This window comes from Monodon monoceros, unplaced genomic scaffold (genome assembly GCF_005190385.1).
Source record: "Monodon monoceros isolate NGI ecotype Baffin Bay Population unplaced genomic scaffold, NGI_Narwhal_1 Super_Scaffold_14, whole genome shotgun sequence".
Classification (NCBI taxonomy): domain Eukaryota; kingdom Metazoa; phylum Chordata; class Mammalia; order Artiodactyla; family Monodontidae; genus Monodon; species Monodon monoceros.
The window spans coordinates 17,551,397-17,567,362 of NW_021703770.1; the positions used below are offsets into that span (position 1 = coordinate 17,551,397).

The following is a 15,966-nucleotide window of genomic DNA, read 5'->3' on the forward strand; positions in this document are numbered from 1 at the left end:
GAGAACTTGTTTTATGGTAAACATGACTTTTTTGGGGCTGGTAGGATAGTTCTAGACAGAGAAGGCGCCAGAGAGAAGAATGACAAATCCCTTACCTATTGGAAATAGGGGGAGGCTGCCTGATTAGAGTCCCTGCCAAATCTAGCCATCTACCATGGCTCTGAAGGTTTGTCTTTCCTCCTACCTCTCTCATGCTCATGTCTACCAAAAGTAAAAGCTGAAATGGCTCACCCAACATCCCACAATAAATTTTTAGTAGTTTATTTTTTAGAGCAGTTTTAGGTTCACAGCAAAACTGAGCAGTGGGTACAGAGAGTTCCCATCTACCTCCTGCCCCCAAACACGCACAGCCTCTCCCAGTATCAACATCCCCACCAGAGTGGTACCTTCGTTACAAATGATGACCCTCCATTGACACATCATTATCACCCAGAGACCATAGTTTATATTAGGGTTCACTCTTGGCCACAGTAATTTTTATAGTTTATATTAGGGTTCACTCTTGGCCACAGTAATTTTTACTATCTACAATTAAACTTAGGCTTCAGTTTAAATTCATCATAAACATGCTCTAATACTTGGTCTTGGATGGGGAAGCAGAAAAGTATGTTGTGTTCCTTGTTAGGAAAAAATAAGCAAATTTCCCCACAAATAAAGACATCACTCAGCTTGTGAGCATCTTAATGTAACTCAGCCCATGATACAATGCTATCATGTTAGCCGAGAGCTCTTGAAATGAGTGCCAGATTGAGGGTAATTATATTTCAACAGAGGAATGAGACTTAAACACAAAAGTCATTGTGGATGAAGATTATACCCTTTTTGTCAGTCTCATAATTATATGTGCCTATTCTTGATAGATTTTTATAGAGCTAGAAGAGAATTTCAAGAATACCTTTCGTAAACCCTGATTTTATACACGAGGAACTTAAAGTTTCAGATTAAATAATGTTTCTTAAGTCATATAGCTACTTAGAGATGGAATGATAGCTAATCATGATCGTTAATGAAAATAGGGATTATTTTTAGCACTCACTATGTGCTAGGCACTGTACATGCCTTTTGCCTTTCTTGTCTCATTTCCTCCTTACAAGCAAGCTGTTCAGTGTGCTTTGCTATCATCTTTATTTTACTGATGAGCAAACTGAAGCTGAGAGAGGTCAAGAGGCATAGAGGTCAAGAGAGGTCACACCAGCAAGAGGCAGATTGGGGATATAAGTCCTGGCCCCTCGGTGGCTACAACGAATGGCTTTACCCACTAAATAGCAATGATTCTGAGTGTGGGGTCCTTTCCGCCTGTAGCTGAGCCTCTGATAAGCATGGCAGATTCTTCATTTGACTGTGAACCAGAGTTTCCAGTGTTGTCTTCTGTAGCAGAGGCCGAGCAGCATGACATATGGCAAATAGAAATGGACGTTTAAACACTAATTGGAAAAGGGATCTTTTACTACGACAAAGTGAAAACAGATGGTGGTAAATAGAGAGCCCTTGGCCTGGGTGCAGGAGTAAGAGCTCATCAGGCTGGAGATGGTAGAAATGCAACCTAACCTCACGCTTTGCCGGTTGCTACCCTACAGGATGATCCCTCATGAGCGGAGGATATTAACCATCCTGCAGTGGCTCACTCTGCCAGACAACGAAAGGTATTTGCTTTCCCCCATCCCACCTGGCTCTCCCTCTTCTTCCTTTAGTACATTTCCACTTTAGGTCGGAATTGGGTGAATAACCAGACGGACTATGCAATAGAAGCACAGCCATTGTTTGTATTATTACAAGTTTTGTGGTTCTGAGCCTTAAACGTGGCTTCCCTAAGAAGGACTTAGGTTACAATGGACGTAGGTTATTGAGGACCATTTAATTACATGAATTACTCCAGCTATCAATCCTGGTCACCGCAGCAGAGCTCGAGGGAGTTCCCGGCTTTGATAAATAAACCAGCAGCATCCCAAGGATTGGGGAAGCATGAAGACTGACTTTTAAAAAAGATTTTATTTTATTGAAGTACAGTTGATTTACAATGTTGTGTTAGTTTCTACTGTACAGCAAAGCGATTCAGTTATGCGTATATATACATTCTTTTTCATATTCTTTTCCATTATGGTGTATCACAGGATGTGGAATATAGTTCCCTGTGCTATACAGTAGGACCTTATTGTTTATAAACTCAATATATAATAGTTTGCATCTGCTAATCCCAAGCTCCCAGTCCAGAAGACTGACTTTTCACTTGAATGGAGTTGTTCCTTCAGGCTGCAGATTGCATGGCCCCTGTGAATTATCACTGGGCTCTATTATTTTGGGGATCCAAGACCAGAGTTTGCGTTCAGATTTTCCTCATGACTTTTTATTCCTGAAGGTAGTAACCAGGCAGTTATCCCAGCGGGGATGGTGTAGGGGGTGGTGGGTGTTTTTTTTTTTCTTGTAGAAAAAAAACAAGAAAGAGACTTTTTTTCATGCTAAGACTAACAGTGGTTGGGCGATGAATTAACTTGATTTGAGAGGATTTTTTGGTAATGTGTAGGGATATTTGATATTCTTTGTCATGTGTGGTTTGGGGGAGATTCTGAACCTTCCAATTTTCCCGTAGGCCTTCAGTCTATGCCTTCTATTCCGAACAACCTGATTTCTCTGGACACAAATATGGCCCTTTTGGCCCTGAGGTTAGTAGCTTATCCTCTGCCTGAGAAGAACCTGTGTCCCTGGGCCGCCTAATCTACTGACCTTATTTCAGGATTTGTACAAAGTCTCTTAGGGTGTTTGTATGTGCCAAGTGGATACAGAGTCAAAGAACTACAAGAGTAAAAACATTTAAAAGAATCTTAAACATACCTGGTTTTCTTACAGGAACTTCATTTCAGATTGATTTGCTATTCAAACATATCCTAAACTTGGTGTTCATAGGAAGGAATGTATTCCAGCCCTGCAGCCATCAGTCAAAAGATGAAGGATCGGGAATGGTTGGCATTTGCCACCACTGGGATAGGAGTAGAAAAGAATCTGGAGATGAAACCTGCAATATAAAACATTGCAACTGAATTTCAGCTCCCTTAAAATGGTTATGCTGTTCAGAGAGGGTAGGTCAGCTCACTAACCTTAGCAGGTACAAGCAACCTGGAATATTTGATAGCATTGGACATTTTTTATTTGATAAATCTTGACATAGGTATATACCTGTGAGACCATCACCACGATCAAGAGTATGAACATATCCATCACGCCCCGAAGTGAAACAAATTCTTAATTGGGAGAAATACACTGTTGAATGAATCTGTTTAGCAGAGCAACGTGACACCCTTGTATCACTTGGGGATCTTAGTAGAAAACAATCTGTCTATAAGGTAGCATCCAGTATAACTTCAAATTCAGGAGGTGGGAAAGGGAAGGAGATATTTTATTATGTTCCTCTTTTATCGAGAGATGGAAATTTTCCCAGTGCTTCAGCATAGATCATTTTAAAATATGCTGGGATTTGCAAATCTAAATCTTTTAACCTGTGAAATGTTTCCCACCTCTCTTTCTTACTAGGGTGGTGAGGTCTACATCAACATAATAAAACTTGATTTTGGATGAGAAATTGTTTCATAAACTCTTTGATGATGGGAACTACCTCTTATTCTCTGATAGCCGATGGCAACACTGTTGGCTATAATTAAGTTTGTTATGTTCAGCATAAGGATGGCTAAGGAAATACAGATAAGTGTGTCTTGGTTTACGTATTTCTGACCAAAATGCAGCATGTTTAAACAAAGACAGTAAATACTAAGGAGCCATAAATACTTCTGAATGCTTCAACATCAATTCAGCGGTGATTTCCTTAAGCACTGGAAACTAGAGGCTGTGTGACCCCATTCCTAGTTTACCTTAAATCATTGAAGTCATATAAGTCTCATGCTCTTTTTCCTATTCCTTTGATGTTTAACCACTGGTGCATGATTATGAAACACAAATGATAAAATGAGATAAACGTCTGCATACATGAAACACAAATCTTATTCTTGCCAGAGTAAGCGTGGCTGTTTTATCTTTAGGATGTTTTTATTTGAGATTAATCTAAAGCGAACAACAGGAACCTCATTTTATTAAGGTGTTAAAAAAAAAAAACCCAAACCCTAAGCAGTTCCATGTACCCTATTTAAAGGTTCAATTTTGCTTGGATAATAGTATCCCCTAAAAGACCCTGTGGCATAGGCCAACAGCGCTTGTTATAGCCGCTCTTTTAAAAGCCAGAGGCTGGTACTTTAAGAGGTTAGGAGCTACTCCAGTTGCTCAGCTGGTAAGCGAACTTGGAGACAGAACTTCTGACTCCCAGACTAGGAAATAATTTAACTCTCCTTTAGTCCAGGAGTTAAGCAAAGTGGTCCATTAATAACTATGTTCAAACCACACAGAACGTTTTCTTTATGTCAAAACTTGGCTTTTTACAACACAGAGGAGGTATAATTCTTATAATTTTCATTTCCTTAAAAGTTATATGGCTTAGCAATGAATCTTCTTTATTCATTAACATCTCTGGATTTCTAATATGTGTAGTTCAGTTATAATTACTTACTTGAAAGTGTGTTTTTGATCGAGAAATAAACTAAAAGGCTCTTTTAAAGTCCTGAGCAGTGATAAATGAAGCATAATATAGGACACTTTAATTTGCTGTAATGATGGTTCTACGTTCAGGATTCTCATAAATATACAAACATTTTTTCCTGAGTATTTTTGAATTAAGAGTTGGAAGTATTCGTGCTATGTTCTTTTTAGTGTTAATGCTTCTTATAACTGGGATATTCCCATATATCTACGGGGTAAAACACTTATGATGTATCTTCAGTTATGATAACCTGAGAACTTGGTCACTTTCTCCCGAAAAAGCAAGGGATGTTTTCAGATTTCAACGATTTCTCATTTGGTTCTAGGAATCTTATTTTTTACTGAAAGAAAAACAAAACAGTTTAAAACATGAAACCAAAGCCAGCAAAACCTATTTTTTGTGGTAGACGAATTGGTTTATCTACCTATATATCCCTCATCTACACTTACTGTGCATGTAGCTGAAATAGTACTTTTAAAATCGGTAACATGTTATCTTTTACACCTTGCATTTGAAATTTAATCGAAATGATTCAATCTGGCAAAATGTTGTGTGCTCCAACACACTCGAAGTTTGTGCTGTATTCGCTTAATACCTGAGTATACTTTTTTCAGGACGATTCGCAAACATTGGGCTAATAGCTTCAAGAAATGGCGTATTGCTCCTGGTTTCACAGTGTAATGGTGAATGTTCAGAAAATATGCTTGCTTTTGGTTACTGGCGCAGCCTTTTTCTCTCTGAGCTTCTATGCTTTCCCTGTGACTCTCCGTTCAGCTGCTCTTCAGGCCTAGAGGCAGAGCTTTGGCTGGCTAGTTACTACCTCCAGATGGCAAAGTATCCTGAAAAGCAGGGAAAGTTGCCCCTCTCCTTCCCATCCTTTTAATAACCTCAGGCTAAATCTTCTAAAGTCAGACTAAAGTATGGCTGGTCAGTGAAAACTTAGCTATTGTCAACCTCTAACATTCAAAGAAGGAAATCCATGCAATATAATCCCTGGATGAAAACTCATTTTGACTAAAATCCTGTTTCTCCTGCCGCCCCTCTAACCTGCTGCAATCAGAAGGGCTACCTTTGGAGCCTTCGGAATGTTGAGGTCTCTTGCAAATGGCCGAGTGTCTGATGGGCAGACTTGAGCGCTAGCTGAATGAATTTGGTGACCATGAAATGGTAAACCCTCTTTTTTCCTTTTGCTTCTCATCTCATGGGGAATTGGCTAAAACTAGAGGCATTAAAAAATTAAAAAACCAAACCAGAGTCCGTGGGGCTGTCTTTCCATCGCTCTGCCGGAGAGAGAGGATGAGACAGCTGTGGCGATGCCTTTGCAGTGGCTTGCTCTGGAAACAGTGAAATCGCATGGCAGATGGCCTCCTTTTTGGATACACTAACATTGTTCCTCCTCCTGGCCCTTCTTGCGTTTGAATGAGTCTCGGAACAGTCCCACCGAGAGAAATCAGCTAGGTAGACAGCAGGGCTTGCTGCTTAAATTCACCTTTGCACCATCAGCAAATCAGGGGCCTGTTTTTCTCCAGCATTTGGAAGTCCCAAAAGGTTACCTTCCTCATCTACAGTTTACGTGTCAGCCTTTACTGCTCGTTAGATTTTCAAAACAAATGCACAGTACAGCCACTACCCCCCAACCACCGCTCAAAGGGGGATGCCTAACAGAAAGGGTATAAGTAGAATCTTTCTTGATATATATATGTACACCAAGATGAAGAGGCCTCGATGACTTTTTACATTTGACCTAATTTTACAAGAGGATTTTTAAAAAGACAGTTCTATTTATGGTTACCTCTTAGCTCAGAGTTCTTCTCTACCAGAAACCTAAATTATCAGTGGGAAGTTCTCTCTGCTGATTTGTGGAAGTACATTCATGACCAAGGAGGGCTGCTTAGTATTTATGTTTCATTCCATCCTTGGTTTAAAATTTCTTTTCCTGATCCTTTCCAATGAAGGTGACAGTCGCTTGGATATAGTTGGTGGTCTGAACAGATACCTGTTAGAATCTGAATTGGAACCACCTCCGTGAATCCTTTAGCACCTTGAAACGACCAAGTGACTAGCATTCCATTTAGTTTTCAGCTAGTACTTTATACATGGAGAGCTTTTCATAGCCAAGGACCAGCCTCTCCGTAACACAGGAGTTATGGAATGCAGAATTCTGTGTCACCTTCAGGTCTATCCACAGTAGGCCCCTCAGCCAAAAGAGACCCACACGACCAGATTCTCTTAAATTATATTCTTGTTCTCAGTGAAGAAGCTGTAACAGCAACATCAAGATCAATCTAGGAGCCTTCTCTCTGTAGAGTTCCCCGAATCATCCCTCATACCAACTTTTTCTCACTTAAGGAGTCAGTTTTTTTTAACTAAGACTCTGCTGACCCCAGATGGCAAAGTGTGAGCTTTATGATCTGACCCAGAGGGACAGACGACTTCTGAGTCCAGACATCTCTATCCGCCAGTACAGGACAGTAGTTATGGTTCACCTTTTACTCCGGCTAAGAGACCTAAGAGGAAGGTTACCCCTAAGAGGAGACAGGAAAGACCAGTTACTCCTCCAAAGAAAAGAAGAAGAAAATTACATAGGATGGATCATTATGCTGCGGAAACTCGTCAGGACAAAGTAAGTTTATCTATTGTTCCAAAGCTTTGTGGCGGGCAGGTCTGAGTTGAAGGTTTCCTTCAGTGCCTTGGTTTGAAAATCAGCTGAATATGTTAAAGAAAAAGTCTGGTGTGTCATCCTTGGCTTTGAGTCCAGAAGAATCTGCTCCTTCAGAGGTTAACACTGATGTGAAGACTTCTTGATCTTTCAGCCAGAAAAAAAAAAAAAAAACAACTTCTACTTTCTTTAAAGTTAGTTGCCCCAGACTAGTATGAATATTTAGGCTTGAATGAGTGTTAAGAAAGCTATTGGTTTTGCTTGCACTTTTTCACAGAATTTGTCACAGTTTCTTGTAGCCTTGGTTCTTGAGAACAACCCAGCAAGGTAGTCGGGGAAATCCTGAGAGACGGTATAGATTAGAACTCAATAGTATTTTGGACTAGATTAGTGGTCTGTACCTTCCAAGTTCAGAAGAGGTCTTAGATGATAGGCAAGGGAAGAGCTGAGACAGAAGGAGAGAGAAAACAAGGGGTAGATAGAGTTGGGTGTGTTTTCTTATAGAGATATGAGCAATGTGTACTGTTTTCATTACATTCAGAATAGCCTATAGGTTGTTACTTTTCTTGAAGCCTCCGGAGACCTCCGAGGCACTATCTTATTTATGATTGTTTGAACTAATCACTAAGAAATAGGTTCTGGATTTTAACCTGAGTCCTCTTTCTGACTGAAGAAAATGAATTTGTTGCCAAGGGTTGACATAGGTTGTGCATTTGGTATTTCTTTGTCTAGGTGAAGGTCTTAGAGGAGAGCACAGTTTACTCAGAAGCAAATACCGCTCAAGTCTACCCTCTGTTAGTCTCTTCAGATTATGCCGCACACATCATTATGAAACTTTCACTTGTGACTTACTCCTTGGGACAGAATTTGAAACACTGACTCCTGTCATGAAGAAAAACAAATTTACACCTGATTTTACTGATGACATGATATGAGGAAAGGTCAAGAGTCATCTGAGAAGATGCTAATGGAAGATAAGATTATGTGTCTGAGGAAAAAAGATATGCCGATCCCTTCCGTTCTTATCTCTGTCATTTTGAGTGGATATGTGTGATTGTAGCTAAGCTGTCAAATTCAGCTAAAGTTCTGTCAAGTGTTTGTCTGATGGGATGTTTCTTGAAAATCTTTCCATTGCACAGAGATGAGAGGGAGAAGGAAATCTCTAGTAGGTGGTGGCATTCCTGCTATCAGAAACTTCCATTTGAAACAAGAACATGAGAGATGGATTATGATTCTTATGCTTTGGAAATGTTCTTCAGAGAACTGAGTTTTCAGTTTTCGTTAGGCTAAATAAGAAACCTTCTAGAACAAGCTCAATGATTCACTTCTATTTAAGTTTGAACTCTTGTAGATTTTTATTTTACTCAAAATCAGCTTGAAAGGGACTAAATTGAGAAGTAGTAGCTTGCTTCTTAGAAGTGGTCCTTCTATTAAGAATCTATTGTTGTCAGAAATTGACAGTAAGTTTTTTGGAACACTAGATGGATCTCTTTGTATTAATGATGCTCTAATTTGGCATCCAGTGGAAGGTTAGCATTTAACCTCAGAAGTGCTTTTGATTCACTTAGCCTCCATCTTCTTGCCATGGTTCAAAGCCTAGGTGATTTCACGTAGGGAACAAGAGGCTTAAACTGTCCATCTGACTCACTCTCAAAATTCTTGGACTTAAAGAACATTGTTACATTTTAGAAAGGCCATTTTATCTCTAAAAAAAGAAGTGCCCTTAATTTTTCTATTTTTATATCAAAGAATCTTGAAAGGGATTGAATGAGGAGAGGTTTTACATTCCTAAAAGAATATAAATAAAAATGCTTAGACCATGTTTCCATTTAGAAAGGCAGGAAAATCTCCCTAGACAAAGCTCTGCCTCTGGGCCTGAAGTTTTCTTTCCAGAATGTTTTAGGGGTAGAAGATCTATGAGATACTGAAAGGAAAAAAAAAAAAAACCTTCAGGGACTAATTTGCTCCTTTTTCCAGATGACAAATCCTCTGAGGGATATTGACAAAACAGTGGGGCAATTAATGGATGGACTGAAACAACTAAAGCTGCATCGCTGTGTAAATGTCATCTTTGTTGGAGACCATGGTAAAGCTTTGTTTCTTTATCCAGATAGATAACGTTTCTGATGTGCTGGGGAAACCCTTGGTCTCAGAATCCCAGGTTGTATTCTTCTTCCTCCTTCTGCCTTTCTTCAGGATGGAGAAAGAAATCGAGCCGTGACTCAAAATTATGAGACGACCTGAGATGACCCTGCATACATTTTGATCAAAACCAGGGAATTCCTGTATCTTCCTATTCTTCGCAGGAAAAGCCTTCCTACAAAAATCTGTCCCATATTAAAAAGTTGCAGGGAATTCCCTGGCGGTCCAGTGGTTAGGATTCGGCACTTTCACTGCTGGGGCCTGAGCTCAATCCCTGGCGGGGGAACTGATATCCCTCATGCTGTGCAGCATGACAGAAAAAAAAAAAAGATTGCAGACAATTCCCTTGTGATATTAAGAGCTTCCTCTGTGAATGTGACATATCCCTCCTAGCCACATCCCCAAAAGGAGCCCACAGAGTTCATGTGGCTAAAAAATAGATCTAAATATGATTAAAAAAAGGTGGAGACATAGGCTTCTTGTCAAAGAAGTGGCATATGAGAAAAGTGATTTCCATGCATTCATTGAGCGAATTCAAGACCCAAATCAGAGGACCCTGGTTCAGTAGAGAAGACTGTGAAGAGAGGAAGAAGCAGTTTAGGAAGCTGTTTTCTAAATCACTGTATAAAGTAGAAAAATGTATGGATTAAGAGCATTATAAACATATGTGTCTATAGAGCTGGGGTGGGAGGGTGTAGCAGACAGCATTCTTATTTCACAGGTGTGCAGACTGAGAGTGCCTTCTGCCTTCCAGAACCAGCAAATTGAAATCGTGGCTCTGGAATATGGGGCTGCTCCCTTCTAGGAGAAGGTTTGGAAGAAGAAAATTAGTTGACTTGGTAGTTCTGTTAAGAAGGGCAGATAACTCTCCCTAATCAAAACTCTGCTCTGGGCCTGAAGTTTTCTTTATAGAATTTTCTAGAAGATCTATAAGAAATTAAAACAAGAGCAAAACAAAGAAAACCCTAGAACTAATATGCTCTTTTGCAGGGACTAAATGTAACCATCTACAAAATCATGTTCCATGAGTTTGACTTGGTGGAGAGCTGCAGATAAGACAGAGAATGGGGAGCCTGTGACACAGCTGATTTGATTTAAGTTGCCCAGAGGTGTCAAGAACACTTGCTTACATGGTGGAGCCATATGTCTAAGAAGTAGATGGGCTCCAGTGAATCACATGCTGGAGCACTGTAAAAGTCTTGGCTGGATTCCAGTCTGGTCTTGCCAGCGTGCAGGCTTCTGAGATGAATAGATGGCACAGCATCTCTTTCTTAAAAGGTAGTATTGTCTAGTGTTCCAGAGCCTGGGTTTGGGAGAAAGAATGAGTTGCAATGGAGTTCAAATTGCACTGTGCCACTTAAAAGCCTCTCCAAGTCTCAGCCTCCTGGTCTGTAGAATGAGAACGCTAATACCACCAACACAGAGCTAGTCTGGAGGGTGAAGGGTGATGATGCTTGAGAAGCACTTTGAAAGCAAGAGAGATGGTTCACCCATTGGGGTGGCTTAAGTGACTTAGGAAGGCAGCAAATGGAAGATTCTTCTAGTCTTCCATTAACATGTATTTAGAGACTTCCCCTTCCTGGATTCACACTGTACTTGAACATAACAGCTGTTTATTGCTTCAGTTACTCCTCCTGAGATTTTAAATGTTAAAAGGCAAGATCTATAACCCTTGTGCTATGTTGGGATATGTTTTTCTCTCTCTTCCTTCCAATTTATATTTTAAAAAGAGGGGTCTGAATCTGGGATCCCAGAAGGTGATAATTTGAATTTCACCATATCTGGGCCACTCTGAGTTATATTTCTTTGTTCCAAAACCTTAGGGAATCCTTTACAGAATCATTTAAGTTTCCCCACTTAAAAAATATTTGGATACTGGATTATACAAAGCAATATATTAAACCTTTATAGCTTCATCTCATCTCATAAATTCTGAAATGACAATAAAGTTCTCTTCCAGCCTCCATAACTTGTGATTCTAAGATTTGAGTTTGTTTTTATTTATTTTTTTAATATTGATCAAGAAATTCTCCTTGATGGGAGGCAGGAAACAAATCATGGGTGGGAGGGGGCAATATTCGTTGGTGAAAAAATTCCCTACCAAGACCCTTTTTATATTCTAGTTGCTAGCTTTCAGTTTTAACTGATTATATTGTTTACAGCTTGTTTTCAGCGTTATTTTGTTTTTCAGTTTGGGTGGTCACTGGGGCTGACATTTTTCTTTCTCTCTCTGGTTGCCAGTATTGTTTTGTCAGTAACATCCAAGGCCACCAGTGAAGGCAGAGTGAGGACTGGTGATTACGTACTCAAGTCGCGAGATACATTAGAGAGTTGGAAAATGGCATTTTGTAAAAGAGACACAGCTATTTAAACAACCCCTAGCTGGGAAGAGTTTAAAGCAATCTGGGATTTTTTTTTTTTAAAGAATAGATCTTTTACATAATGGCAGTGTAAATAGATTTTTTTTTTTAAAGATCACAGTTACTTCCTTTATCTTGTTGGTCTTGCTGAATGACTTAAAATATAATTGAGATGATGCATTTTCAGCCTTCTAGTGCTGCAAGATGATATGACTAAAGCAATGTCTGATGAAAAGATTATATAATGAAACATTCAACAATTCAAAGTCAAGTTAAGAAACCTCAAAAGAGAGGGATCCTCATGTTAAGTTGTGAAAAACGAATTAAGGAGAGGCCTGAATGTTACCTTTAGTGTCTGTGTGGAGATTTTAATTTTACAGTTGCCTGAAAATACTTTCTTTTCCCTCCCCATAGGAATGGAAGATGTCACATGTGATAGAACCGAATTCTTGAGCAATTACCTAACTAATGTGGATGACATTACTTTAGTGCCAGGAACTCTAGGAAGAATTCGACCCAAATTTAGCAATAATGCTAAATGTAAGTTGACTCTTAAAATACTAAATTGTTAGAAGGGTACCTTAGTGGAGTGAGAAAGGGCTTATTCTCTGAAGCTAGACTACTTGGGTGGAAATCCTAGCTCTGCTGCTCAGCTGAGTGAACTTGAATGAGTCACTGAAATTCTAAACCTCAGTTTTTTTCATCTGAAAAAAGGGATGATAAATAACAACTAGCTCATAGGGTTGTTGTGAAAATGAATCTGTGTATATCACTTAGAATAGTTCCTGGCCCCTGGTAGCATTATGTAAATATTTGCTCTTGTTTTTATCATGTGAAAAATACACTTAATTTGAGTCATGTGTATAACCATAAACTTCTGCTTACAAGAGACAAACTTTCCAACAAGAGGTTCAGGTTTACTCTTTAGCTCAAGTGAGGGAGTCCATGACAGGGTTGGCAAAAGTGCCCTCAGACCCTAAACCTTCCTAGGAGCCTGGTTGAAGGGAACTCTTTACCTTTAGAAAAGTGATTGACAGAAAGCAGCAGGAGAAACTCTTAAGTCCTTGGAAAGTGGCAGCTGTTTTGAAAGATTAGAAATAAAATAAACAGGAATAATCTTATCACTTCTGTTTTACACATTTGGGTTATGATATGCCACTGACGAGAACTTTGATTTATGGGCTAAGATGTTTTACATGCTGCCCAACCACCTAGCTTTGGAGAAGTGTATAGTTTTTTTGGAGGCATGCTGCATTTTGGGGAAGAAAAAAATCCTTTAGCATTTTTAGCCTTGGGAATAAGAAACCATTGGCACCAAGCATAAAGCTTTGGAAAATTAAGTTTTCCCCAAACGATGTTACTGAGTCAACAGAAATGGGAACTGTTCCAAGGTCAGCTCCAGGCAACGCTGTGAAATAAACAAAACGTTGGTGTCTCTGCCTTCTCTTTTCCATGCCTTTTCTATCTTCCGTGTCCTGTCTTCTCTGTTCCCTTGAGCTAGGCAGGCCCTTGCCAGAGTGGCCTGCAGAGTCACTATGGTACCTCTTGATTTAGTATTTGCATTCTAGGGCTTATGCAAGAAAGTTTTTGTCTATCTTGAAAAGTATTTCAAAACATCACTAAAAGTAATGGGGAGGTTGCTTTAGGGGTGGAAGGAAAACTTTCCTAAGGCTAATGAAATGATAACTACCAATAATTAAATGTCTTGTATTTTAAAAAACACGTTCATACATTTTATGAGAGATGGGAGGGCGAGGTGTTTAAGAGCAAAAACAACGGTGGCAGGATGTGTGGGTTCAAATATTTGCCATCTGTAACATAAGGATTTGGGGGAAGATTAAATGAGAGATTCTCTACATCTCACTTAGATTAGTGTTTAGCACATAGTCAAAGCTATATAAATGGTAGTTATGACGATGATGTTTTCGTCACATCACTCTTTCAGCCAGATGTATACACATTTTATTGAATCCTTCCAATGGCCTGTGTGTTAGGTATTATCATCTCCTCTTATAAACAGTGGCAATCAAGGCTCAGAGAGAGGTGAAGTAACCTGCTAAGAGGACGACAGTCAGTGAGCGGCAGAGCGGGGATTTAAACCCAGATGCTTAACTGACTCTTAACCACCACCCTGTCCTGGGGGCCTCCCCTGCTCTCTGGGAGCTGTTAGCATGAGAGGGCTGAGTACTTCAGAATTGAAGGATTGGTGTCCCACACGTGGACTCAGGCATTTGTTATTTCCTAGAAGTTCTCTGGGATTTATCTGAGCACAAGACTGCCCTGTGCTATTTATTTTTCTTCATTATCGAAGAACATGAACTCATTCTGTTTGGTCCCTTTGAGGACTGTGGTTGATGAGGTCACTGAATGTAGAGGTTCAAAGCATGGCTTTGCTCAGTCAGATTGCCAGCAGGGTCCCAGTGTGCACGTTCCCCTCGTCCCCCGCCTCCACCTTCTAAATGCCAATTGGCTCAGTGAGGATTCTGATCGCACCTACATTCCAGCAGACTAGTTGTGAATGACCAGAGAGACAGTGCCTGCAAAGCCCTTACAGAGACCGAACATGGTATGGACACAATTTGGGTTAATTATTACTGCTACCATTATTACTTATTTTCTTGTCATTGAAAGATGCAACTCAATTTTAACCCCAATTTAAGGAGAAGGGAATCCACATTTTTTTATCTTCGAATTTCATAGCTTTAGAACTAAGATGCTGAACATTGTCTTTGAAGAGTGTATATTTATGCTGCAAGGAAAGCTTATTCATGCATTTGCACCAAACATGAACAAATATTTATTTATATTTATTAACAAATGTTTATTGAGTGCTTACCAGGCCCTGGGGACGCAGCAGGAAATGACAGAGACATGACCTGCTCCACTGATGTTTATAGTCCAGGGACGGTTGCCTCATGGCTGTCGGTATCTCTTCTGAACGCTGCTTTCCTTTTCTGCTGATTCTATAATGACATGCTGAAGCAAATTTTTGGAAAACAAAACAAAATGCAACCAACCTACAATCTCCTCTTTCTCCCCCCCCCCTGCCAAAAAGGGAACTTCAGATAATATAATCCTGTCCACAGTTTATACACAGCCATCATTTACATAGTTTTGCTTTTAGCTAGTTCAGGGTATTGACTAAAATATCCTTTGTTTGCTGGTAGTGAAAATAAAGAAGGTGCATACATGTGTGTGTCTGCAACTGGAAAGGGGCAGCCACCTATGTAATTAGACCTGTGATATTACTGAGGAAAAAAATTCCCTTTAGAAAAAATAATGGATTAGAAGATTCATCTTAAAAGTGGATGATCGCTTGTTTGAAAGATCTGCAGATACATAGGAAGTTACATTAAAAGCCCCAAATGCCCAGTTTAGTTCCTGATGTTAAATTTCAAATAAACTCAATCCAGGTTCCAGAGGGACCATTTGGGAGAATTTTAAAAAAGCAATTTACCCAGCAATACCCCGGTGCTCTGGAAGGAGGAATTCCCTTCCGGAAAGGTTGACTTGGACCTAGCAGGGACATTTACCATAGGAATTGTTCCTCTCATTTAGATACATTTCACTTACTGAAATTTTAAATACCCACACACAGTTTTACATATATTTTACACAAAATCTAAAGTGATAGGTCTTCTAGGAGAAAAAAAAAAGAATCGAGTCTCTCGCTGCAAAAATGATTTCTCTCAGTGATTACTGTCAACTCTTTTGAAATCTTTCTCCTTCTCTCTTTGAACAGATGACCCTAAAGTCATTATTGCTAATCTCACGGTAAGTATTGCATGTCACCAGGCCTCTGCCCTTGGAGTAGCTTCCACACACTCATCTCCTGTATTCAACTCCCCTGTAGGCTGAGAGGAACATTTTCCTCACTGCCCTGCCATCCTGTATATTTGTTTCCCTAAGAGCTTTCTGGCCCATGGACAGCTGCAGGCTCCCTAATGGTCTTGGTAACAAAACAAAATGAGAGTATTTGACCTTGCCATTAGGGCTGAAAAGTATTCATTCATGATTAAACAGATCCTTACTCTTTCTGAACCAGATCTGCCCACCACCCTGTTCCATAGTTTTCCCATCCGGGATAGAGACCTTAAAGGCACATGAGACTGTAATCACATGGTCCTGAACATGCCTTCTCCTCCCTTCCCACCCCACCTCCCCATTCCTTGATTTGAAGCATTTGGGAAAAGCCTTGGAGTTTGAGTTGCTCTTCATGATGGTCT

At 39.8% G+C, this 15,966-nt stretch overlaps 1 protein-coding gene across 7 annotated transcripts in view; it reads left to right on the top strand.

Annotated features, from left to right (window-relative positions):
* ENPP2 (ectonucleotide pyrophosphatase/phosphodiesterase 2) overlaps window positions 1-15,966 on the top strand; it is a 106,613-nt gene that overhangs the window by 62,309 nt on the left and 28,338 nt on the right. For 6 of the 7 annotated variants that reach the window (XM_029222810.1, XM_029222811.1, XM_029222813.1 and 3 more), the window contains 5 exons: window positions 1,578-1,643; window positions 2,588-2,660; window positions 9,216-9,324; window positions 12,155-12,280; window positions 15,483-15,514. In XM_029222810.1, the coding sequence (XP_029078643.1) occupies window positions 1,578-1,643; window positions 2,588-2,660; window positions 9,216-9,324; window positions 12,155-12,280; window positions 15,483-15,514 (406 nt within the window). Of the gene's footprint in view, window positions 1-1,577; window positions 1,644-2,587; window positions 2,661-7,046; window positions 7,203-9,215; window positions 9,325-12,154; window positions 12,281-15,482; window positions 15,515-15,966 lie in introns of all 7 variants that reach the window. The other variant, XM_029222817.1, reaches the window with a different exon arrangement.